Source organism: Podarcis cretensis, assembly GCF_951804945.1.
Source record: "Podarcis cretensis genome assembly, chromosome: 5".
Taxonomy (NCBI): Eukaryota; Metazoa; Chordata; class Lepidosauria; order Squamata; family Lacertidae; genus Podarcis; species Podarcis cretensis.
The window spans coordinates 67,633,840-67,660,478 of NC_137174.1; the positions used below are offsets into that span (position 1 = coordinate 67,633,840).

The following is a 26,639-nucleotide window of genomic DNA, read 5'->3' on the forward strand; positions in this document are numbered from 1 at the left end:
ATGGGCGCACAACCCCAGAGTCTGTCAAGACTGGCCCGTACGGGCAGGGGTACCTTTACCTTTACCTTTACTGCTTAGAAAGAAAAGCCAAAGAGACCCAGCTAGCCTGTTTCTTATAATATGCAGAGGGTGTCGTGTTTAAAAATACAGTGCAATTAGCAGCACATCACAATGCATCCCACATAGGTGAAACTGCCAGGCCTTGACTATGTAGAACCTTACAATGTATGGCTCCAGCTACACAATTACCCTAGAGAGAAATCTAGCTCTAGGCATCCAGTGACATTTCACTATAGATTTTTAGAACAGAATCATAGGATTTTAGAGATGCAAGGTACTTTGGAGGTCATCTAGTTCAACCTCCTGCTCAGGCAGGAATTTTTAACTATAGCCAATATGGGGAACCTTTAGCCCTCCAGATTCTGCTGAACTGCATTGGCTACGCTTGCTGAGGCTGATGGGAGTTGTAGTCCAGCAACATCTGGAGGGCCAAAGCTCTCCCAGACCTGAACTACAGCATCACTAACAGATGCTGTCTACCTTCTGCTTAAAGGTAATGTAGCCAAGCATAAAGTGATGCATATTGGGGCAAAAAATAGATATATCTTTATTTCACATATATGGTCATGGAGCCTGAGCAGGCAGTGACTGAGACCTTCGGATTGTAGTAGATGGCTTGATGAAACTGCGGTCCCAGTGGGTAGCAGCTGTGGAAAAGGCAAATTCCATGCCAGGGATCAGTAGGATATGAACTGAAAACAAACCTGCCTACATCATCATGCAGTTCTACAGATCTATTGTTGTTGGGACCTGCCTGCCTCGGAAGACAATTATGTGACTTCCGAGCCAAGGAGGTAAGTTACTATGCAGCCCTTAGAAGACATCTGAAAGGCGTGGGGTATAACGAATTATTATTATTATTATTATTGTTATTGTTATTTCCCTGTTTTCATCAGAGAAATATTAGAGGGTGTGCAATTGCAACTTTATGCAGTTGGGGAATGAATAAATAAATAAATTGAGAGCGGAGGGAGTCTATCATTCCCCACTCTCAATTTATTTATTTATTTCCCCCACCTACTCACGCAGCAGGTTTTCCTTCCTTACTGGGCTGTGGGAAAGTCATGGGCCGTCCCACAACCTTCCCAGAGCCCAGTAAGCAGCCCTCTGCCTTGTAGCCCTCTGTGGTTCTGGGGGTTCCTGACTTGGTGTGATTTTGCCTTTGTATGCAGACCCCAGAAACCAAACTCTATGTAAGTAGCAGACCTACTGCATTTCAAGTGCTAAGCCTGCTTTAGGCTTGCACAAGGGCTTACACACATCCAGAGGAACAGGTCCAGATCAATCCCTGCTATTAAAATTTGGGAGTAAGATAAAATAAACAAGTCCCACTGGAATTAATTATTTTACATGCAGCTGAAGCAATAAATATGTACGCACTGGCAAAAGGCAAAAAAAAAATATGTATGTGTCCTAAGCATCTGATAGCAACATTTTGGTTTCAACAAATTATAATTCTGTTTCACAAAGTGATATGGTTAGTTGAAATGGGCATTGTCCCTTACAGGCTCCTGGGCTTGTCAATGAATTATATTGTTTAATCTATGTATTCACTGGATTGAATCGCCAGTTGCATAGAATATGGGGTGTTTGGAGTTTAATTGGATTATCTCCTAATATAATTACATTTGCTGATTATAAATAATGATTAAAAACACTCTTAGGAATACTATAAATACCATATTCAGGAAGAATTTAATGACCACAGGTAGCCCTTGTATATTTACAGTGTGTTGTTCGTGTAATGACTTTAGTTGTTGTTCATTTTCTTCTTTAACTGTGTTCTATTACTCTTTTTCATTTTTTTATTGTTTATCCTTATTTTAATAATAATAAAAGTGGAAAATGAAAGAACTGTTATGCGGAACTGTAGAACAGTGTATCAGAGTACATTTTGATTGCTTCTGAAATAAATTCCTGAATTCCCAAGTAAGAAATATAAAACAGTTTCTTTCCTTTCTTTGGAAATAGTCTTGCCAGTCTGGGCTGCTTTATCTTTTTCCAAATGGGTATATGCATCTCTCAAGGTAACTTTGAAAAGATTGACGTCGTGCTAACCTTGAACAAAAACATTCCTTACCCTGTATGGCTTAGAGTTTTCACTTGGGGAGATAAATGGATATGGGTGATAATGGAAAGGCACCCACTGTTGAATATTATTGTTATTATTTTAAGAGCTCCCAAAGCAGATAAATGACACAATAAGCACTGACCAGTTACTTGTGTCACAGATAAATGGATTGAGAGTAACTATTTTCCTGCAAAATACCATTGATACTTCCCTTTTAAAAAAAGCTTCCTCATGAAGCGATCGGAACATCTATCTTCAATGACATTGCTCTGCCTTGTGGAATCCAAAAAAGGAGAGTCCACTTTCCTCCATTTTCTGTGAACCCTTCTCACCAAAAAGCTACATTTCTGACAGGTAATCTATTTCCCTGTTTTCCCTGTTCTGCCAATGGCTGTCATTTGTCAGAATTGCTATGAATCAAAATGATTCTGTTTTCGTAAGACCAATTCACACTGAATATTCATATGTTTATCAGATGTAAAGACCATGCAGCTGGAATTAAGTGACTTAAATTAAAGAAAAAAGAAGAACCCTGCTGGACCAGACCAAAAGCCCACGTAGTCTATTAATTTGTTCCCACTGTGGTCAATATTCAGAACACGAGCACAATAACACTCTCTCCACGTGATTCCCAACAACCAGTATTCATCACTGCCCTAGAATATGCTTTACCCAAGTTGTTCAGGGTTTGTATATTAATACAATACCCTTGACCAGGCTTCCTCAACCTTGGCCCTCCAGATGTTTTGAGACTACAGTTCCCATCATCCCTGACCACTGGTCCTGCTAGCTAGGGATCATGGGAGTTGTAGGCCAAAAACATCTGTAGGGCTGAGGTTGAGGAAGCCTGCCCTTGACCCTGGCTGGGCATCACATTGGCACCCAGTGCAGATCTTTCAGCAGAGGTGTCTCATGCTATCAGCCATCTCTACCCATCATCAGTCCAGATACTGCATTCTCCATTAACTGGACCTTCTGGTCCAAGGGCAGCTCCAGTTCAATGTCACTAATGCATGGGCTGGGACGCAGGTGGCGCTGTGGGTTAAAGCCTCAGCGCCTAGGACTTGCCGATCGAAAGGTCGGCGGTTCGAATCCCTGCGGTGGGGTGCGCTCCCGCTGCTCGGTCCCAGCGCCTGCCAACCTAGCAGTTCGAAAGCACCTCCGGGTGCAAGTAGATAAATAGGGACCGCTTACCAGCGGGAAGGTAAACGGCGTTTCCGTGTGCGGCTCTGGCTTGCCAGAGCAGCGATGTCACGCTGGCCATGTGACCCGGAAGTGTCTTCGGACAGCGCTGGCCCCTGGCCTCTTAAGTGAGATGGGCGCACAACCCCAGAGTCTGTCAAGACTGGCCCGTACGGGCAGGGGTACCTTTACCTTTACCTTTAATGCATGGGCTACACTGACTATCATGATCCAAAGATGGCCATAGCTGGCATACAAGACAAAGGTGATAAAAGACCTGGGTCTCTAATAACAAAGATGGATCACATGGATTTTGTTTGAAACTGAGGGACACAAGAGAAGGGAACAGTTGATGTTCCGTCTTTTATTGAGTTCTACAGCTTGTGGCATTATCCTGTAATAATATGATCCATCATCCTCATGCCTAGAAACTCTGTGGAAACAACCCTTCGCTTTCAATAGCTTTCTGTTTCCTCACAATAATGTATGGCAAATATTAGATGTGGTGTTTACCTTGTATCTGCACTGTATTATTTGGACAGTGTCTTCTAAAACACAGAGAAGTTCAGGAATGCTGAAGACTAAACAGTATATTTATTTCCAGTGGGCTTTAAGAAGAAGGCCACCTGTAATCATTGTTCCAAGTTGCACGAGAAACAATAAAATAAAATAAAATAGCCACTGCAGTTTATATATGCAAGTATTTGTACTTGTTTAATGACCTCGTTGGATCAAGAATGTAATCATTATCTCTCTGCTATGTAAACCTCCTGAGTAACCAAGATTAGCCTGTACCCACAGCTCTCTGCCATTACCCCTTGCAACACCAGCAAATATTAGCAAATCAGCACCATTACTAGATATTAAAATATTCAGTGCCAACATAGATGTGGTGCATATTATGCATTTGTGGGGGAAGTGTTATACTGGAATATATTTGGAATACGTGTTTATTAAACGAAAAGTTCAGCAAAAAGTAACTCAGAATATTTCCATGCTCATGGATTAATTTGAAACTCTGGGAGGAAGCAAACACAGTTTTACAATATTACCTGCAAGAATTGTTGTTAGACTGAAGAGCCTGCAATTGCTACAAAAGTATAACTGCTTCAACACTAGCTGTTGTTAATACAACTGACAACCTAACCTGCTCATTATGTCTTTGTGGAAGTTGGTATGATCAAAAGCATAACTTGCATATACAGAGGGTTTGTACTTTATAGATCTTGACAGGAAGGCAAAAAGTCAGGGGACTTTTTCACATAAAAAACCCCCCAATTATGTTATGTTCCTCAACAGGACATTTTGTGGAGATATGATAGCTGAGAAGCAATAATAGTGTTAATCTGAATAAACCAGTTCACAACTGAGTAATAAAAATGATGGTGAATATATATATTTTCTTCTATCTTTCGCTGTCAAAAATACTGTAAACAGCATAATCTGTGAAGTATTTCAGCCATGATTCTTTAGCTGCTCCTGGTTGAACATGGAAATGCACTACATGTGAGTGAAAAAAGCTATATTGTGTCCTTAGGCTTATACCATAGATCAGTTTGCACAGAACTGTGAAGAATCTGGATGTTGAGTCACATATATTTCACTCCAGAAGTCCACATTCTATTTATCAGCTAGAATTCAGGAGGCTGGATAAGAATGGAAAACAGAAAAAGTGCTCGTTGTTTTTATAAAAAGAGGCTGAGGAGAATCTGTAGATTACACTGGGCAACAATTTTTTACTTTTTGAATGTTGTCTAGATTTCTACAACTGATTTAGGGTATTTTTGCACAGCTGAATCAGGAAATGGCATCCGTTTCTCTCCATCAGGTCAGGTTTACTGTAAACTGAATGGTGGGCATTGATAAAGGTAAGTACACGTAAATTGCATGTTGCTTCACCATTTTTCAAACTTCAGGGCTTGAACTTCCATTTCTTGGAACTCCTGGAATGCTCAGTGGCAGGGAGGTATCTCTTCAGAGTCCAACAGTAGTCAGCCATCATGACTGCGTCCCAGCGACCCTGATACCTGGTCTCCATCTCATTCATGTCCTGATGGAATCTGTCCCCCTGCTCGTCACTCATTGAACCCAGGTTCTCAGGAAACCAGTCCATATGTGAAAATAGGTAGTGCATCTTGACGCTCATGTTGCAGCCCAGGTTTCTGAAAGCAGTCAGCATGTTGTTGACAAGTTCTGTGTAGTTTCTGGCCTTATTGTTGCCAAGAAAGTTATTCACTACCAGAACAAATGCCTTCCATGCTTCCAGTTCCACTTTGCTCACTGAGTTTCCAAACTCTGGATCTCTGATGAGCTGACGGATCTGAGGACCGTCAAAGATGCCAGCTTTCAACTTCTCCATGGTCAATCCTGGAAAAGCCTGGCACAAGTAAGTGAAGTAGTCACCATCCTTGTCCAGAGCCTTGGTGAACTGCTTGATTAAGCCAAGCTTGATGTGCAGTGGTGGGAAGAGTATTCTGTCTCTGTCCACCAGAGGGTCATTGATGACGTTCCTTTCTTTGCAAGACACCAATTCCTCCTGCACAGGCCAGTCCTTCTTCGTGTAATGCTGAGCACGGTCCCTACTATCCCACATGCACAGAAAACATGGGTACATGGTGAAGCCAGACTGTTGTCCCAACAAAAAGTTCACCATCTTCAGGTCAACACAAATAAACCACTTATGCTGATCATAACCAATTTTCTCCAGCACATACCTCACCACTTCATAGTTCTCCTTCAGTGTAGTCGAGTGAGCCAGGGGTATAGAGGCAAACTGGTTGCCGTTGTGTAGCAGAACAAATTTCAGTGATTGCTTGCTGCTGTCAATGAACAGTCTCCAATCTTTGGGTTCATACTGTGGCACTCCAAGCTTGAGCAGAAGCTGTGCAATATCTGCACAGTACACCAAGTCCTTCTCTTCTGAGAAAAAACGGAGGTACTCTTGATGCCTGTTGCGGAAGAAGCTGATTCGAGCACTGTCAGAGAGGAGGTTTTTTCCTTTCAATCTGGATGCCAACAGTTCGGCAGAGTCCTTTGACAAGCTGAGGTCGCAAACTAGATCATTCAACTCCTTTTGGGAAAATGGATGTGGAGCATCATCTTAAAGAACCACTTCTTCTTCTTCATGTCCTTGAACACTGGAGGCATCTTCGTCACTAATGTCAGGAAGTTCTCATTAGATAGGCACTGGAATTTCATCACAATGAGCTACAGGACTCATTAGGAAGAACTTCCTGACAGTAAGAGCTGTTCGACAGTGGAATTTGCTGCCAAGGAGTGTGGTGGAGTCTCCTTCTTTGGAGGTCTTTAAGCAGAGGCTTGACAACCATATGTCAGGAGTGCTCTGATGGTGTTTCCTGCTTGGCAGGGGGTTGGACTCGATGGCCCTTGTGATCTCTTCCAACTCTATGATTCTATGATTCTACAGGACGACGTGCTGATTGAAGATCAGGATACTTCGTGGGGCGGCTGCCCCATTAACTTAGTTTTGATCCCCCAACTTAATGTTATGCCTCACCAATTTATGGAAGATTTCGAGGTTTTATGACTTCAAACTGATCCCTTTTCGACATAATCACCCAGAACTATTGGACCTGAATACTTCTTGTCATTAAAATAATCATTTCCAATCAAAACAATTATTCGACATGGCATTTTACCCCCACCAACTTCTTCTAAAATGCTCCACACAAGCGTACATGTGAACAAAAACATAAAAAAGACATGTGGCCATAGCTCAAAAACTTGACCTGATTGAGCAAAACCAACGTGATTTTTGGATTCAGTGCATCAGATTCGTCCTAAATCAACTGAAAAAATGCAGACAACAAATTTGTTGTTGGCCAGTGTTATCTGTAAACATACAGATTCTAGATGAATCTTGCAGATAAGTTGCTGACAATTCATCTTTGTGTTTTGTGAGTAGAAGGTGAAGGTGAATACATCATATTAAACATAGATGTTCAGACTGGACATTGTTTCTAATATTCAAAGCAGTAACATTTATTTGCTTATTAAATTTATATCCTGTTCTTTCCTCCTAAAGGAGCCCAGAGTGGCAAAGAACATGAGATGGGAAAAATAAACACACATTTAAATCAACTTTAAAACATCTCAAAAGGAATTCCAACACAGATGCAGAATGGGAAAGTTCTCAGCCTAAAAGAGGAAGGTTTGCAGTGGCTACACTGTCCTGTTTTAATGTATGCCACCTTGAGGTCCTTGGAGAAAAAGAGGGCTATAAATTAATTAAATAAAGAAATGCTCATTTAGGGCCAATCATACTGCTTTGGAGGCTGATTTTGCCTCCTTTCATCTGAAGTGATGAACTATTGATGTTGTGAAGTAGTTGTCATCGGAATAATCTGAATGCTCTGTAGCATGAGCTCCTTTTGACAGTTTTATTGTTGGAATGGCTTCCTGCAAATTTACAGAAAGGTAAAGGACCTGTCAGGGAACTGACATCAGAGCGAGCAGAGCGAGAGGCGGAGGCAGGGCTCCAGAGCGATGCCGGAGAGGGGACCAGCGGGGGGAAGGAATTCAGCGTAACACCAATAGAGATGAGAGGGAGATGGAGGAATTGGTGACAGGGCTCCAAGACCCTTCACCCGAATCTAGTGGAGAGAGCGCTGGCACGCCCCTGCCTTCCCCTCACTTGCGCAGACGCGTCCCGCGCAGGGAACATAGGAGGAGACTTGGCGTCAAGCAGCTTTTATGCTGGAAGAGGTTCAAGAAATGCCCACTGACGGATTCTGCAAGTGACTAACAGGTCACGGAGGGCGAGCTCCAACCCTAAACATGGTTGAGCAAACAAACAGACTAAACTGAAGGCAATTTACGCACAAGTAACCCCCTTACAACCATTACAGACCCCTGGATTGTGGGGTCTGCGCCTCTCATCTCTGCTTACGGGCTGAGGGAGCCGGCATTTGTCTGTAGACAGCATTCCAGGTCATGTTGTAGCATGACTAAACTGCTTCTGGCACAACAGGAAACTGTGATGGAAACCAGAGCGCACGGAAACACCGTTTACCTTCCTGCCACAGCAGTACCTATTTATCTACTTGCACTGGTATGCTTTTGAACTGGGACAGGAGCTGGGACAGCGCAACAGGAGCTCACCCCATCACGCAGAATCTTACAATCGGCAAGCCCAAGAGGCTCAGTGGTTTAGACCACAGTGCCACCCATGTCCATGCAAATTTACAGAGCAACTTGTTGATCAACCAAACTATTCAGCCACTAGAGTGGCATGTGATGAAGCACACCGTGTTCAAAACATCCAAATATCCACGTGGCATGAAAGCTGATGTTGCACTCATCATGCTGCTTCTCATGAGATCACCTTACAAAAACACTGGATGCTCTGAGAGTGTCAGTGCGAAATATTATCTTCTTTTTTATTAAATAATTTTTATTCATTTTCCAATAAAAATCTTCCAATTATGAACAAACCCAATCCAATCGTATCAAATCACATACAATATTACCAATTATATATTCCAAATTCAAATAATTTCCAAAGGGGGACTCGGACTCCTGGGTTTCGGAGATAATGTCTTTTATTTATTTTCTACTTTCTTTAGTGCCAAATATAATCTTGACCAAATAAAATCATGGCAACTAGCAGACCAGTTGGTGGTTTTTGCTGTATGCAATCCAAGGAAAGTATACACTCAAGAAAAATGGAAGATTCCCAGAAACATCACTCTCGCCATTTTACTTCAGTGCTGTATGAAAGTGTCTGAATTATAACTCTCACGTTGTTTTTTGCCCAATAAAACTTACTGGAAGGAAAAGAAGGTCTAACCAACCAACTGAGTTGCTTTCTCTTTAGTACTCCAAAAGTGTCTGCTTCTTTAGTTAGAAAGTTACTGCTCATGTTTGTACAAAGCCTGTCATACATTTTAAAGCCAAATCCTTGGCATTTCCCTGGGGAGATCCTATACCTCCTTGACTACTCACTGTTCCATTTCCTTGTCATGGAGCCACAATATTCTCAGCCGACAAGATAAGTGGGTTGTCAAAGGAGCAGGACTTCATTATGTAATGTTGGATTTTCATAGTTTGAAATACAGGGCTAAATTGTCAGTCTGTGTCAGTGAGTGCTTCTCCTTCACAGCCACCATTTGTTATTTGGGAGCGGTTATTTAGTTCCCATTTCCCCCAACTATTGTTATCAACCCTTTCCCTATACCACAGCGAGTTTTTATTTACCTGTTTGTTCAAAAATATGTAGATGACCGGATTGTAGACTGTGCTACTCTTTGCAAGGATGGAAGGAATGATGCTGGCAGAGGCGGTAACTAGGCCGGGCTTCCCAAATGTCGCTATCAGGGCCACGATGCCATAAGGTAGCCAGCAGAGAAGAAAGCAGATGACCATCACAACCACCATGATCAGCACCCGTTGCTCTCTGGTTTGTGCCATCCCTTTGGTGACTCCGCTCACCTGAAATAGAAGAAGCACATTGGATGATGTCCCGCTAGAGCAGAAAGAAAACAGCCATAGACTCGTAGAATTGTAGAGTGGGAAGGGACTCCAGGGCTCAGTGGAAGTCCAAGTGAGCCACCTTCGCAAAGCCTTGTTGACACTCCTTCGGGTTGATGGGCACAGGTGCAAACTGTCCTTACACATGTACAACTGTTTGTTTGGAAGAATGTACCCTGTGCAGCTCAAGTACAGTGGTACCTTGGTTCTCAAACTCCTTGGTACTCAAACGCCTCAGATCCCAAACACCGAAAACCTGGAAGTGTTCCCGTTTTCAAACTTTTTTTTGGAAGCAGAATGTCCAATGTGGCTGTCAGCTATTGTTTCCAGGGCACCTGCACCAATCAGAAGCTGCACCTCAGTTTTCGAACATTTTGGAAGTCAAACGGACTTCTGAAATGGATAAAGTTTGGCACTTTTGTTTTTGCTATATATTTTACATTTTTGTTTTTGAGGCATTTTTGTTTAATTTGTTTTTGTGGTTGTGTGGAACCCAGTTCAGCTATTGATTGATTGATTGATTGATTGAGTGACTGCGGAAATGGATAAAAAACCCCAACAATCCAAACAATAGTCAGTGCAGGTAAGATTTTTTTTAAAATCATCTACAATACAGTGGTATCTCAGGTTACAGACGTTTCAGGTTACAGATTCCGCTAACCCAGAAATAGTACCTCGGGTTAAGAACTTTGCTTCAGGATGAGAACAGAAATTGCGTGGCAGTGGCGCGGTGGCAGCGGGAGGCCCCATTAGCTAAAGTGGTACCTCAGGTTAAGAACAGTTTCAGGTTAAGAACGGACCTCCAGAACGAATTAAGTTCTTAACCCGAGTTACCACTGTACTGTCTTATTTATTTTATATTGCATTACATTGATTATTGCTTTCATTTTATGGATCAATGGTCTCGATAGATAGTAAAAATCATGTTAAATTGCTGTTTTAGAGGTTGTTTTTAAAAGTCTGGAACGAATTAATCCATTTTGCATTACTTTCTATGGGAAAGTCAGCCTTGGTTTTGAACGCTTTGCTTTTGGAATGGACTTCCGGAACGGATTAAGTTTGAGAACCAAGGTGCCACTGTACTGCATTTGTATAAACAGGGGGTTGTTATGGATCCCCAATACCACACTGATTTTGGTGTTTGCAGCAAAAAACAAAAGAACTAAAGTAAACATGGTGCTGAAGTAAGCAGAAAGGCTTGAACCTCTCCACCCAACCCAGCACCCTGATGAGGATTCACACTGCCCTCTCCATAGGCATCAGATCCATCATTTTGTAAGTAGGGAGGGGTAATCACTTCTCTTCAGCCAATGTGCATAGATCAGCTAAGGAGCATGAGTGTAGAAGAAGAAGAAGAAAAGAGAAGAGTTTGGATTTAACATCCCGCTTTATCACTACCCGAAGGAGTCTCAAAGCGGCTAACATTCTCCTTTCCCTTCCTCCCCAACAACAAACACTCTGTGAGGTAAGTGAGGCTGAGAGACTTCAGAGAAGTGTGACTGGCCCAAGGTCACCCAGCAGCTGCATGTGGAGGAGCGGAGACGTGAACCCAGTTCACCAGATTATGAGTCTCCTGCTCTTAACCACTACACCACACTGTACTTGTGTGTAGTGTGTAGAAGGGTCTTGTATTTGAGGTGGAGTGGGTGGGGTGACTCACTAGCACTAGTCTGCAGCCCTCAGTAGGTTGGCCAAGAGTGAATGATGCCCTTGGCAGTGGATGCTGGTCTTTTAGGGCAAATGGAGCACTGCCCCACCAACCTCAGCCTGTTCCACCTACCTGCCCACCTTGTTGCTTACAATCAGTCATGGAGTGGTTATGGGCTCTGGCTCCACCTACTGTTGGTCTTCCTGCCTTCTGCCCTACAATTCTCAATCATCATCAGCCACCACTGGCCTTTGGGCCAAAAGCAAGATTAACCACCCCTGATGTGGACATAACAGTGAACAAAAGACTGTGATCTTGTACCATCTGCTATTCCCTGTCATGTCAATTTCCTGCCAACAGGGGGGGGGAACCAGACTTTGAGGAGCAAAGACCTTTCAAATACATTACAATTCACCCAGTTGGCATTATCACAGCTAAACAGTCCCTAGTAAATATTGGCCTGGATGTTTGAACTCCAGCTGCTCTGAAATGGTGTTTGTTATCTGATCATTAAAAAAAAAAAAAATCAACATGATCCCAGCATACTCTTTCCATCACAGTTGGCCCAACAGTGCAAGAGACATTTGAACCACAGATTAATTTAATAACTCTCATAATTTAAAGAAAAGCTTTACTTTCTGTTTTTTGTTTTTGGTTATAGAGCACAGAGGCCTTGCTGGAACAGTTTTAAAGCTGTGAGCAATTATTAACTCAATTAGGCTGGCTTTCTCTGTCTGGCAGGCCAGAGTATAATTTGCAGCTGCCATTATTTGGAAGTGAGAGTAATTTGTGCCAAATTTTGTCTGAATGTATTTTTCAGCGATTAGTCAAAGAGTCACAGAGAGCAATTATTGACTCTGCAGGATCAGAAGCACACTGGGGACTCCCCCATCCCACCCATACTTTTTCTTAAAAATGCACCTCTGTTACAACACATAAATGCATACATCAGCATATATACTAATAGCAAACTCAATCTCCAAAGGCACTTCCTCACGTAGCCAAAGCAACACGATTTACAAACAAGGCGTATTGGCATGCTTGGGGTTTGCTGAAGGACAACAAAATATTATGGGGGAAAAGATTTTAATGGATGGGGATGCCCCTCCCCCCCCAAGCCCAACAAAGACGATGTGTTGACAGTGGATTTGGGAGAAAAACAGAAAACCACGGATTGGGGTGTTTGGGGAATGGGCACTGCTGGATGGCTAGAACCCTGAACAGGAACACTATGCACTGCAGCATTTCACAAACAAAGTATACATATGATTGTTAGAATTCCTGCTCCGTGATTGCAGTCATGGGGTTGTTGTTTTTCACATGATGGTATATGTTTTGACTCCACAAAGTGGGAAGTGACGGAGACAGGATGTTTGTGTTACTGTGTTCCATGGAGTAGGACTATTGTCCTTTGTTTTTTCTCTTTGCTGTCTGATGCTAGAGAAAGAGGGAGCCATGTTGCAGTGCTCCGTGTGTGTTTATATGTAAATAAAGTAGATTAGCCAAAATGCTGAGTTGCTGGGGTTCTGTTATGCAAACTGTGAACACTCTGCGGATCCACAAGTGTGCCGATGTCTGTTGGCATCGGTCGCTGTGATGTTCGGGCAGAAGAAAGCTTTTGAAGCTCCCAAAACTATCGACCAGGAAGGAGGGAACATGCCAGTCAGGCATGTGTCTCTGCCAGGGTCCTACTCGAGTGTAGGCAGATCTTCTGACAATGATACTGTACATCAGAGAAAACCAGAAGGAAGGAGAGGAAACTGGAGGCCATGTGAGATAAGGCAGCACATGAATCTTTCATCTCATGCCATCTTATCTGGCCCTGAAGAGAAGGGGAAAGCAAAACAGTTTCACAAATACCATACAAAACATGTCAGTAATGCTTGAGTCAGTGTGATACAATGGGTTAGAGTGTTGTATTATGCCTTGGAAGACCAGAGTTCAAGTTTCCACTCAGCCAGGATGCTCACTGAGTAACCTTGGGCCCATCACTGTCTCTCAGCCTACCCCACCTCGCAGGGTTATTGTGAGGATAAAATGGGGAGGAGAGAACCATACCCACCACCTTGAACTCCTTGGAGGAAAAGGTGGCATATACAGTGGTACCTCAGGTTACGTACGCTTCAGGTTACAGACTCTGCTAACCCAGAAATAGTGCTTCAGGTTAAGAACTTTGCTTCAGGATGAGAACAGAAATCAGGCTCCAGCGGCGCGGCAGCAGCAGGAGGCCCCATTAGTTAAAGTGGTGCTTCAGGTTAAGAACAGTTTCAGGTTAAGTACAGACCTCCAGAACGAATTAAGTACTTAACCTGAGGTACCACTGTAAATGTAATAAATAAATATACGGACATGAACACAACTTTTTTATCTCACCCCGACCAAGTACATTTTTAAACAGCTGAAGGCAAGTGCTTTCAAAAATATTATTGTGCTCCGTTGTGGTTTTGTTTTGTTGCTGAGTTCCCATGGAACAGCTTCAGGTTAAGAACAGTTTCAGGTTAAGTACAGACCTCCGGAACGAATTAAGTACTTAACCTGAGGTACCACTGTAAATGTAATAAATAAATATACGGACATGAATACAACTTTTTTATCTCACCCCGACCAAGTACATTTTTAAACAGCTGAAGGCAAGTGCTTTCAAAAATATTGTTGTGCTCCGTTGTGGTTTTGTTTTGTTGCTGAGTTCCCATGGAACAGCTTTGTCATCCACATTCCAGTCTAGTCTGACATGCCTACAAACCCCACAGGTGAAAAACAAGCCCCATAGAATGTTCATATGAATCAGCCTTTACTCACGGTTACAATTTATTTATTTTTATTACATTCATATCCCACTTTTCTTCCAAAAGAACTGCAGTTGGCACACGTGGTTCTTTCCGCACTTCTTCCCTATATCTTATCCTCACAACAATCTTGTGAGGCAGGCCCAAAGTCAACTAATGACTGCGTGGGGACTTGAACCCGAGTCTATTAGGTCCTAATCTGACTCTCTTAACCACTACAACATATTGAAACTAGTGGGGCAGCTGTCTTAATCTCATTTTTAACAGAGGTGTATGAAGTGGACGTTATACTGTCTACGTTGGAGACAGTAGAAAAACACTGTAGACCCACAGTCTCACTTTTAATCTAAAGGTTGTTGCTAATCTGAAGGAGCAAATTCACTACTGAAACAAAAAAGCATTTTTACTTCACTTTTACCATTTTCGGAACAAAAATTAAGGGAACAATAAAATGTGAAAATCACTTTCTTCCTGAAAAATCAGTTAAAACATTGTTGCCTTCAGGAAGGAAGTTATGGGAACATTCAAGCAAGTTTATAGGGTTTGTTTATTTTATCTCACCCATGTTCCTTGCAGAAGATCACCTCAAAGCCCACTGCTGCTGGAATTCCCTGCTCCTCCCTCCTTCACAGGGCCATTTTGTGATCAGCTGCTCTGTGGGAAGGATCTTGAGGACATTTTAAATGTAGATATTGGTATTGTTTGCTGTGATCCCTTTCTTTAATGTAATTCTTTTTTACTTGTAAACAACCTTGGAAGGATTTATATCTGGCTATAAATAATGGTAATGAATAATTACTCCAACTATGCTTCCAAAGTAGTAAAAAAGAACTGTTGTTTTCAGCTTTTTGAATAATTGAAGACTGCTAACAAATTCATTACATTTTCTAATTAAGCCATTACTTTCTAATGAAGCCAAAACTGGTTTGCTGCTGCGATGTCCCAAATGATTAGAGAAGTTTCTTGAAAATTTGGCCCGTTGGCCACAAATTTAGGTAATATAATCAGTTTTAACAATGCTAAGAAGGTAGTGATTGTACTGCTTTCATTAGTGCCAGGCAAACCAAATTTTTCCTTGCTTTTCAGCAAAGGGTAATTTGCAACTTCTTGTCCACAAAAGTTAGAGCCCTTAATTTCCTCCATTACGGTTGCTGTCCATATACTGCTTCTTTCAAGGTGGTAACATATGCAATGGGAAGATACTGGTCGTCATACTCAAAGCTCAAACACAGTTGTGTATGACATTTAGATGGGAGAAAGCCACTGCAAAGTGGTTGGAGGGAGGAGAGGAGGGACTGATCAAGTGATACAACTGAAAGGAAATAAGGAATAAAAATAATATGGTGTTAATTATGTGATTCCTTCTGCTGAGGGGTGGGGTGGAGAATCTGTTGCATCACTTAAATATTGCAGATAGAGCCCAGAGAGAAGAGAAACCTGATAATATTTTACTAAATAAAATAAAATAAGCAGTGTATAATTTGAGGAGAAAGGAATGAGAGACTTTGTCTTTCCTAATTCAGGACTTGTACATAGCATGGAGACATCCAGCCAACCATACAAAGGAAAATTTCCTCATAAATACACAACCAATCAGCGCAGGTGCTACCTCAGTAAAGATCATACCACTTTGCCTGGTTACTAAGCAACACCACCACCAAACACCCCCCCCCTTTGCTAGTTGACTTTAGCTCTAACAGAATGAACCCCTAAAAGGCTAAGTAAATAATCTCTGCTGTTCCACTTCCAACAACAGCTTAGTACCACAAGGAGGCAAACCACAGTTTATCAGAAGTCATGTAGAAACAGGGATCCCTCACCACTTTCCTTCCTAAGCTGCTCACTGCTTTGTTTAATTTAAGTCAAGGTTATATATAAACTATAGTGCAGTACAGGTGATGATCAGTTTATAGTCTGCAGGTGGTACACTGCACACCTGAAGAATCCACACACTGGATGCTTGAACTGCTAACTGTGCTTCAAAGAAGGAATGCCTAAACCACACTAAGAAGTATTAATTTGCCAGTGCACAAGAGAGAGTATGTTATTTATTCTTCAGTTCAGTGCTATGTTCAGTACTGGGTGATAGTAAGCCACACAAACACTTCAGCCTTGATGACACATTAGTCAGATCTAATACAGCAAGTGGTCTTACTGCAGTAATAACAGAGTAAATTACTATTGCCCATTGGGTCAGCTGTCTTGTTCTGGAATTTTATCTGCTGTATGGTTAAAGGTCAGCCGTACGCCCCGGGCAGCTTGACATTTAGGCAGACTTTATGTAGCTTTCCGATATGTGCTTCGGTAAAGCTTGTTTGTGACACGGAACTCTCAGTCACAACAGATTGCAAACCACTACCAACATGGTTAAAGGCAAAACCATTAATCCATAGCGGGTCCGCTGAGTGCATTTCTCCCTCCCTGCCGCTCAGGTCTTATGTAAGGTGCAACTTGTGAGAGAGGCAAAGAGAAAGAGATGGTTCAGCCTTAGCATTTCGATAGTGCAGGTGTCAGTCAAAACCCCATATCCCTGCTTGCAGAAGGCAAAGCTAACTGGCATCAGTGGGAACAAGGACCAGAAATTGTATGAGGAATCAGCATTCCATGAAATTGCCATTTGCAAAGCATCACCAGTTTGATAGACCACAACATGCAATTCTTAAGTACAGCTGCTATGCCCATCTTTACCACTAGAGAGACGGTACCACAAAGTAGGTAGGGAAAATGATTCATGATGTGAAGTTCCTTCAAGCAGTGTTGGATCTTTTAGGGTTGCCATATGTCCTCTTTTTCCAGGACACGTCCTCTTTTTCATGGGTATGTAAAATGAGAGTCATCATAGTGATCCACAGTTAAAAGTAGAAGTTGGAAATATATCCTCCTTTTTGTGCTTCAAAATATGGCGACCCTAGATATTTTTCTGAATACTCCACCCCTACAAATTAGATCAGCTCCAAGGCTTTTACCTTTTACTTTACTTAATTTAGCCTGATTATTGTATGTTTTACTGATGCATACATCCAATTTGTGTCCAGTTGCACAAAGAATTGGTTCCTAATAGGAGTTGCCTAAGACCTGCCTCTTCTTCAAAATATACTTATCTAGCCTTCATTCTTTCTTCATATAACGTGACTGACTTTTGCTGCCAAAGAGCAGAACTATGCTACATGCCTATCAACTAAAAATGCAAACATATTTCTAAAGGACGGTGCTATATAACATGTTCTGCCTCATTTGATTAATCTGTTAAACCAAACCCCTATGACACCCATATCATACAATGGAGGTTCACTTATAAAATAGGCCCTACTGTCTAGATGAACCTTAGGCTGCTCCCTACTTGCTTTCAAGTAGGTTTGTTCTTGTCCTCCACTCCTCAGACACAGAACCGATGTCCCTTCTTAATGCTGCTGTTGTACGCACTACAGGATTTTCCTCACATTACCTGGTGTTTGGTGCATTGAGCACAAGTTCAGTTTATCCATAGGTAGCTTTGCAGAACTCAAGTCACAAATTACTTTCCAAATTAAGTTCCCAAGTGGTCTTATCCAACACCTTGCTGTAATTTCCAGTGGAAACGTTTGTGCACTCCAGTGTGCTTCAATTTATTTTCTGATATACTCAGCAAACACTTAACAGCACTATTAACCATGTTTTGAGAACAGAGAAACTAGACAACAGGGAACAAAAATTTAAGGTTGTGCGTAATTGTTTCTAATCCAGGGAGAGCCTAGATTCATTTGAAATGTTCTTTGTTTCCAGTCTATTCTTCTCTCTTCCCTGTTCATGTTAAAGAACCCACACACATAATGCCTCTTCCTGTTTTGTACTCAGCACAGTGTTTGCATTTGTTAAAATAACCTTCCCACAAAATTCTTAAAGCAAGGTTGCCGAAACCTTCCGGAACCCTCCTGTGTCACACTAGGCACAGAAAGCTGAATACAGGACCTTTTTCAACTAGCCGCTCACAAGAAAATCCTATTGAGTAAACTACATAAAACTTTCAAGAGACTTGGAGTGGTATCTTTGAGCTCTTCTTCAAGTATCTTCAAAAGCCACAAAAAGTAGGGAACACATTGCAGAAACAGAAACTTTTGTATAAGGAAGCTGCCTTTCAGAAAGACAGAACATTGGTCCAGCTTGCTCAGTATTGTCTACACTGACTGGTAGCAGCAGCAATCCAGCATTTCACACAGGGGGAAATCCCATGCCCACCTAGAGATGTCCAGGAATAATGCAGGGTTTTCTGTATGCAAGACAGATGCTCTGTCACTCAGTTGTTCCCGGGTTTACTCCACCAATTGCACCAATTGCTGGAAACCTTGCCAGATGGGTGGGGTATAAATAACTGAAGAAGAAGAAGAAGAAGAAGAAGAAGAAGAAGAAGAAGAAGAAGAAGAAACAAAGGCCCGCCCTGTGGAACACAGGTGACCTCTTTGACCTCAGGTGTCAAAGAGAGAACCAATTATACAACCTTCCATTGGCACCTGAAGGCAGCCCGGTATTGAGAAGCTGATCTATTGTGTGTCTTTTTATATTCTGTTGGAAGCAGCCCAGAGGGGCTGGGGCAACCAAGTCAGATGGGCAGAGTAGGTAATTAATTAATTAATTAATTAATTAATTAATTAATTAATTTTACTACTACTACTACTACTACTACTACTTCACTCTAACACTTAACTGCTCAGCACACACTCACCCAATACACGAGTGACAGTACAACAGAAATGAAAATGATCGTTCCAAAGAGGTTAAGGGATCCACAGTGAGGAAGGGATCAAGGGAGAGAGGAGACCAAATTATGTTATTGTAGAAATGTGGTAACTTTAATGAAATATCAATATCAAATAAAATGTTCAGCATCTTGCAAAGGTATCCAGGAGCAATCTTTCCTGAAGCAAATGAGGTGGGGTCAAGGAATTATGATAAAGAACAGAGTAGATTGTCTGTTTCTGTTCGCTTTCTCAGCAGCATTTAGAACTGGAAGGCTGTCATTACTTTGTCGGTGATTTGACAGGTGTCCAAAACTGGGGCCACCAATCGTCACCAATATTGTAGACTCCAGGCAAAACCCAAGGAAGGTGCAGATGTTTCACAATGGAACCAAAGAGCAATGGCTATTACTATGAGGAGGACATTGTGATCAATACATTGAACTTGGAAAGTAAGGAAAGAGTAGAACTTTTTGAATTGGTGGTTGTGTGCACCATCAGCTTAACAAAATAAAGGGGGGGATATGGAAAGAAATATGGGGGGGACCTGTTCAAGCTGTTATTCCTTCTGGTAAACTTAGTGACCATCTGGATTATAAAATGCAGACCATACAGCACTGTGTGAACATTTTACTATACTGTGAGCCACACACGTTTTAAGGCGTTTGCAACTAGGTAATGTAAATCAGGGGTGGGGAACCTCTTATCCACTGGCTGAATGTGGACCTCTAGGCCTTTCTGCCTGGCCTTCAAGACTATTTTCAATTCAACCCCCTCAATACCCAGTATACCTGAAGGAGCGTCTCCACCCCCATCGTTCTGCCCGGACACTGAGGTCCAGCTCCAAGGGTCTTCTGGTGGTTCCCTCCCTACAAGAAGTGAGGTAACAGGAAACCAGGCAGAGGGCCTTCTTGGTAGTGGCACCCACCCTGTGGAATGCCCTTAACCATCCAGGGGTCCTTTACCATTACCCTTTCACCTTTTAGTGCAAGGTCATGCTGAATGCCTCAGGCATCTATCAGAGCAAGGTTTTGAAATGTGCCCAAATGATTTGAAGTTACAGTTGCAGCTTGTAATGATGAGTGAGGTGGGTTCACTATTGCATCTAGTTTGGAGAAAGCAACTCTAGTCACAGCCACTCTTTCGCTTGACCCATATTTTGATCATATTGTGTACCATTCAGTTCCCCTAGATCTGAGGGCTTGTCTCCTTGTCCTATCTTACCTGCTGAATCCAAACTTATCAGATGCATGAAAAATTTGAAGAGAGATTTTGCTTAACCGAGCTTCAGTTGAGCAGCTAAGATTGGATTTTTGCAAGCCACAGCCATGGAACAATGAAGAAAGCTCTCAGTCTTGGGGGAATTAATTGGTACACAATACTATCAAAATGCAGGTCAAGTAAATGTGTGGATGAACCCCCTGTGATTCAGACTCTGGCCATCAAATTCCTCATTATTTATAAGCAAGGTAGACTAGGGAAATATCACTTTCCAGCACTTTCAGCATAGTAAATTGCTGTTTCTGATACTTTTCTCTGTTCCATTGGACGAATCCACAAAAATAATCATTCTGGTTCTTTGCAGCTTTAGCTTCAGAAATACCTTGCAGCTTCCCCCCAGGCTTAAGTCACCCAGGAAGGTGCTGAAGGTATAATATCCATTCTGTACTCTGTCAAAGGTAGAGTGTTTAGTCAGTTCTTTCATTTTTTTCTCCTGAATCTGTTGTGGCTCAGGTTTTATTTTTCTGTTTGTTAAGTTTCTGTCCTACCCTTCCTCCGAAAGGAGTCAAGAAGGGCAAACAACAAAGTAGTAAAACAATACAATTAAAATAAAATAAAAATATGTTTAAAACATTGAGAACATATAAAAACTAATCACATTTAAAAGTCACATATGTGCACAGCTGAAGGTTGGTGCATCCATCAAATGACTGGGAAGAAAGGGAGTGTTAAGAAATGCCAGGAGGTAACTTGTAAAGATGCCTTTGTGAGATAGAAAAAAACACTGGCGCCATCTCCAGGGGTCCCTGGCTGCCTGGGCACCCACAAAAGTTTTGCTGTGGGTTTCTGGCCTCTGCTCCCTGCCGTCTGCAGCTGCCTTACCTCTGGCAATGCTGTGGTGACTGGGCCAGGGCCCGTCCCTCTGCCACTGGGTCTCGGTTGGAGTTCTGTGGCACAGGTGCAGGTCCCAGCACAGTCACCATCGCAATGCAGTGCTCGTGTGCTGGGCACCCACAGTCTGTGGCCCAAGTCATCACCACTGGACAGGAAAATGGTGGCTGTGTTCAAGCAGAGAGCACTGTCATTGCAAACATGTTGCTGAACTGCTGGCCTGGATTCATAATGTAATTTCAAATCTGAACATTAACTGTGAACAGATTAGGATTTGGTTTGGTTAATGGTGCTCATTAGAGAAGCTCCTAATTTTGGTGTTATCATCTTCATATGTGTTTTCTTCTTCCAGCGAGCTGGATGCTTTTCAACCTCTCTGCTAACACTCGATTCACACTCTTTTTTAACCTGCTTTAAGGTAATGCAACCAAAGCCAGCAATTGTCAAATTTCTTCTCATTGTGCATCCTCATAATTGCACAATGTGATCATAATATAACTGGATGTCTGGCTGTGCAACTCGGCTGGAAAGCAAAATGAGTCCTCAAACTCAAGGTAATGTTCTCCAGAAGGGCTTTAATATACCTTTATTGGCTTAATTGCATTGACAGCATTCTTCAAGCTGTGATTACTATGGGTAAATTCAAAGTGAAGACTCTCTTCTTACTGCTGCAAGATACCGTTGAGTGAGGGGGCAACATGCAGCATGCAGTGGGCAGTCAGGGGGCACATGTTAGTAAGTGTGGCTAGAACTGGAAGTGTGTGGGGCCTGGAATAGTGGTGGATGGGGCTATTCACACATATGGTGGATGGTGGATGGTGGATTGGGCTATTCACTCATTTATGCACCCACATGTACACACTCATGGGGAGGTTAACCTACCAGTACAATACAAATTTTGTATTGTATGGAGAAATTGGATAGAGAGATGTTCTACTTGCAATACTAAAACACGGGATCATCCAATAAAGCTGAATGTTGGGAGATTCAGGGCAGAGAAAAGGAAGTGCTCCTTCACAAAGCCCATATTTAAACTATAGAATTCACTACCACACGGTTTTAAAAGGTACGTAGGCAGATTCATGGAAGATAAGGCTATCAGTGATAGCAAGCCATGATTGTCTGTTTACTACCTCCACTGTTGGCGGTGGGATGTTTCCGAATATCACAAGTGGGGAGAGTGCTGCTGTGCTCAGGTGCTGCTGAAGGACTTCCCATAGCTATCTGAATTAGCAGAATGCTGAACTAGACAAGCCTTTGTTCTGATTCAGCAGGTTTCTTCTTATGTCCTCATATTGCCTAATTTGCTAAACTGTTCTAAAAGGGGAAAACAGCTGAGCTACTTCCTAATAAGTGCCTCCAACATTTTATGGTACTGAAACATAAATGATGAATGTAAATTAATTCCAATGGGGTTTTAAAGCACTTGATTATTTTATTGCTTCATTATGACTGACCTTATTTACCTTGAAATTTTCAAGAGCCTTTCATGAATCTACAGACCCTGGGAATAAAACAGAAGAGAATTCTAGCAACTCAGACTAACACAAAGTTTGACAAAGCATCTGCACAAAGGGGAAAGTCCAGAAAATAAGATTCACCCCTGGTAAATAGAGACAGCTGAATTATATGCAACCTGAAAAGAAAGAAAGAAACCTCAGGAAGAAATGCCAACAAGCCTGCCATGCTTTGCAGGCTGCGCTACCCGGCTGGCTCTGGGCTGCTGAGGCTGCCGCTGCCACATTTCCAGGGAATTTGCAAATCTGGGGACATTCCGGGGGTGGAATTTGTCTGGGGACAGATTTGCAAATCCGGGGGCTGTCCCTGGGAACCGGGGACGTCTGGTAACCCTAAGCTATCAGCCAGTAGGACTACTTAAAGTTGGTCAACACTGCAGGCCAGGAGGGGGACTCTGATAGCATGGCAACTGGAGGGTGCCACAAGCAGGCCCCTTTTGCTATCTGTGAACACTGGAGGATATGGGATTGGGTTTCCCATTTTCTCATAAAGCAGCAGAACAATTTCGATTCTAACTAATGCATGCAAGCTTAGTGTAGATTTTCTCCTGGAGACCTGGCATGTGCTACAGATTTATTGGCCAGCGTTCCAAAGAATCAATCTACTGAGCATTCCTGCGGTTATGCGCCTGCTGTTCCAAAGGCATTCTGGGCCAACATCAAGCAGAGCAGATGTCGGGGGTCTTCTCTGAAGCTCTTCTGAAACTGACTCTCTGCACCACAAACCTTCACGTTGGCTACAAACAGTACCAAGAAACCTAGGGATTTTTAAAATGTGTTTCATGCAAACCTAAGCATAGGAAAACTGTGTAAATTAGTTTATTGTTTCGGTTTAAGAAAGATTGGGGGGATGAATTGAGGGGTGTATGCAATGAATTGCTTGGTATTAGTTAACTTTATGCTTTTATTTGCATGAATTTATTGTAGGGTTTACTTAACCCATGAAGATACTGTAGTTTTAAACTTTTTTTACTGGTTTCGAGCTGCTTTGAGCTTTCAAAATGATCAGCAATAAAGATAAAGAGGGGAGGGAGGTGAAAGGATTAATTGAAATTGTTAAAGATTGGTATAGGATTTAAGAGATTAAATTTTTTATAAAGATTCTATAAGAAAAGCAGAAAGCAGCAAGAAATATTAAGTAAAAGTATCGGAGAGGAGATCAGTGTAAATAAAAACATGAGACTTATGGTTTTGTTACATATTATTTTATTTTGGAGTTGACTGCTTATTTTGGAGTTGTTTGCTGTAAAGCATGTATATTATGTGAATAAAATAATAAATGTGAATAAAATAATTTGAGAGACAATAAAAAATAAAAAATAAAAGATCAGCAATATTATGTGATAAGACTTGTTCAGTGCCGAGGAAATAACAGCACATAGGTTGCTGTTAATGGAGCGTTAATCTTGATTTGGTTGGAGTGAGATTAGATGACATTGGCTATTTAATTCTGATGATGTTGCAAGTGTTATCCTACTCTTTCCCCTGCATTTTCACATCACTTTCCTTACCACAAAAACTCAGATCTCTAGAGGAAGTGGCTTTGTTTTGCAAGCGCTCCAAAACATATTTCATAGCGCAACCTGAAATTGCCAGTACAGTGGTACCTCGGGTTAAGTACTTAATTCGTTCCAGAGGTCCGTTCTTAACCTGAAACTGTTCTTAACCTGAAGCACCATTTTAGCTAATGGGGCCTCCTGCTGCCGCCGTGCCGCCAGAGCATGTTCTCATCCTGAAGCAAAGTTCTTAACCTGAAGCACTATTTCTGGGTTAGCTGAGTCTGTAACCTGAAGCACTGTTTCTGGGTTAGCGGAGTCTGTAACATGAAGCGTATGTAACCTGAAGTGTATGTAACCCAAGGTACATGACTGGCTTCTATCTGAAAACAGTGACAGTTTAGAAGCACCTATAGATGGGTTTTATAAAGGTAGAAGCTGTTGAAATAGACAGTATTTTCAGTTACGGATGAAAGAGTGTCCATTATTGATTGGTATAAAATAATTACAAATGCTCCTTCTGGGTCTTTTCACTCTAAATTGTGGTGGGGTGTTTTTTTTCTTCATCATTTTCTTCGATTTAAAATTGGCCAGTAGCCAATCCAGAACTTGTGGGAAAAAATACAGCCAGTTTCCCCACACACAATACAGAAGATGCACTTAATGCTCACTGTGGTAGCAAGAGAAGTATGATGAAAATAATCCTTTGTCCTAAAACATGCAATACATTTCAGGCTTCCATAGATTCTGCCTGGCTATGCTGGTACAGGCCCTGAGCAGTCCAGGCAATGTCTTAGATCCCTTGGAGATTTGGTAGCTTATTTGCGTGAAGCCCCAGATCCACAATGTCACATCTGTCCTCACAATGTTCATTGTGCCCAGGCAGACAACAACTTCCTGAATTAAATCCAGTCCAGTTGAGCTGATCTTCATGTCTATGCGCAGTGCCAGTGCTTCCCATTTTGCTCCACCCTGTTGCCACCACCACCATGCTGACAACCCCACTTCCTCTGCCGTGTGTGAAGAAGCAGCATCAGCATCAGCGATTTTCAGCAAGATCCATGGACTTCCACCACCCGAGGCAGCTGCTTCACTCTGCCTCTTAAGTGGGCCGAGCCTCTCTCTCTCTCTCTCTCTCTCTCTCTCTCTCTCTCTCTCTCTGTGTGTGTGTGTGTGTGTGAACATAAAGGTAAAGGGACCCCTGATCATTAGGTCTAGTCATGGCCGACTCTGGGGTTGCGGCGCCGGCGCACAGCTTCTGGGTCATGTGGCCAGCATGACTAAGCCACTTCTGGCGAACCAGAGCAGCGCACGGAAACGCCGTTTACCTTCCCGCCAGAGCGGTACCTATTTATACATACCACACTTTTAATTCAAGAAGGCAGCTTCAAAATGAAGCAGCATAAGAAAACATTTAAGGTACTGTAAAATTGCTAAAATATACATTCAGTGGCCACATTTACAAATGCCGAACCATTATTTAGCATGATGCGTATGAGCAGAAATGCACTTTAGCGAGCCTTGGGCTCACCTGTTCCCCTCTGTCCTTTCACTGTCCCACAAGGCTGAGAGGAGTTCAAAAGTTCCTGCTTCCACCCTTAGTCAACCCCAGCTCCCCTTGTTATTTAAACAGGGAACTGTGGTTAACAAACTTGTTTCAAACTTGCTGCACTTAATGGTTCCGTTTGCACTACACGTTTAAGCCAATATCATTCTATTTTAAACACCTTTGTTTCCCCCCAAAGAATCAAGTGAATTGTAGTTTGTTAAAGGTGTTGAGAGTTGTTAGGAGGCTCCTATTCCCCCATGAAGTTACATTTCCCAGAGAACAGTAGTCTCTGTGAGGGGAACCGTGGTCTCCTAGCAACTCTTAGCATCCTTAACAGGCTACCATACCAGGATTCCTTGAGGGAAGCTGTGATTGTTTGAAGTGGCATGATACCTCTTTAAAAGAGTAGTGCAGATGGGGCCAATGTTGACCACAGTTTGTTGCTCCTGGCGACATGGAGGGAAATGTTGGGTTGAAGGAGCAAAAAAGCTTTCAAATCCTTCCCAGCCACACAGGAGCATGTGACTCTAAGACTTGCTGTGGATGTTCCATCATATGCCCTTTGTGCAGACGCAGATGAAATGGCGTAGAATGCATTAAAAATACCCACTCAGAAACAGCATGTGTATCAACAAAAAGCAGCAGTAAAATCAACCTTGCTGTTCTCTGAAAGCCTGGAATAAAATGGTTTTAGCCCAGTGTCCTAACAGAGCAAATGCCCACTGGGAACATCTCTAGCAGGAGTGTCCCAAATCAGGCCTCTGACACAGAGAAAGCTCATCCTCTAGCTGACACCTGCCTAGGGGAATAGCTAGAAAATGGCCCTTAAGGATATTAAGGACTGAGCAAGCACTTTCATACAGGAGTAAGTGCTCTTTTAGATACTTGGTTCCCAAGCTGTAATCTTCCAAGTAAATTTTTCCATTACAATGATGGTGAATACTCTAGAGAGAAAAAACCCACTGCCATGCTGTTGCAATTCAATCACTTTTCCTCCCATTAGTAATCTCCAGCCAC

The 26,639-nt window shown here is 42.3% G+C and overlaps 2 protein-coding genes across 2 annotated transcripts in view; one reads left to right on the plus strand and one right to left on the minus strand.

Annotated features, from left to right (window-relative positions):
* Positions 1-26,639, minus strand: part of LOC307216064 (vertebrate ancient opsin-like) — a 104,834-nt gene that overhangs the window by 29,690 nt on the left and 48,505 nt on the right. Inside the window, exon 3 of the mRNA XM_079975909.1 lies at positions 9,530-9,763. Coding sequence (XP_079832035.1) covers positions 9,530-9,763 — 234 coding nt within the window. The remainder of the gene's footprint in view (positions 1-9,529; positions 9,764-26,639) is intronic.
* LOC307216071 (G-protein coupled receptor 35-like) overlaps positions 1-26,639 on the plus strand; it is a 307,342-nt gene that overhangs the window by 10,049 nt on the left and 270,654 nt on the right. The gene's annotated exons all lie outside the window — the stretch shown is intronic.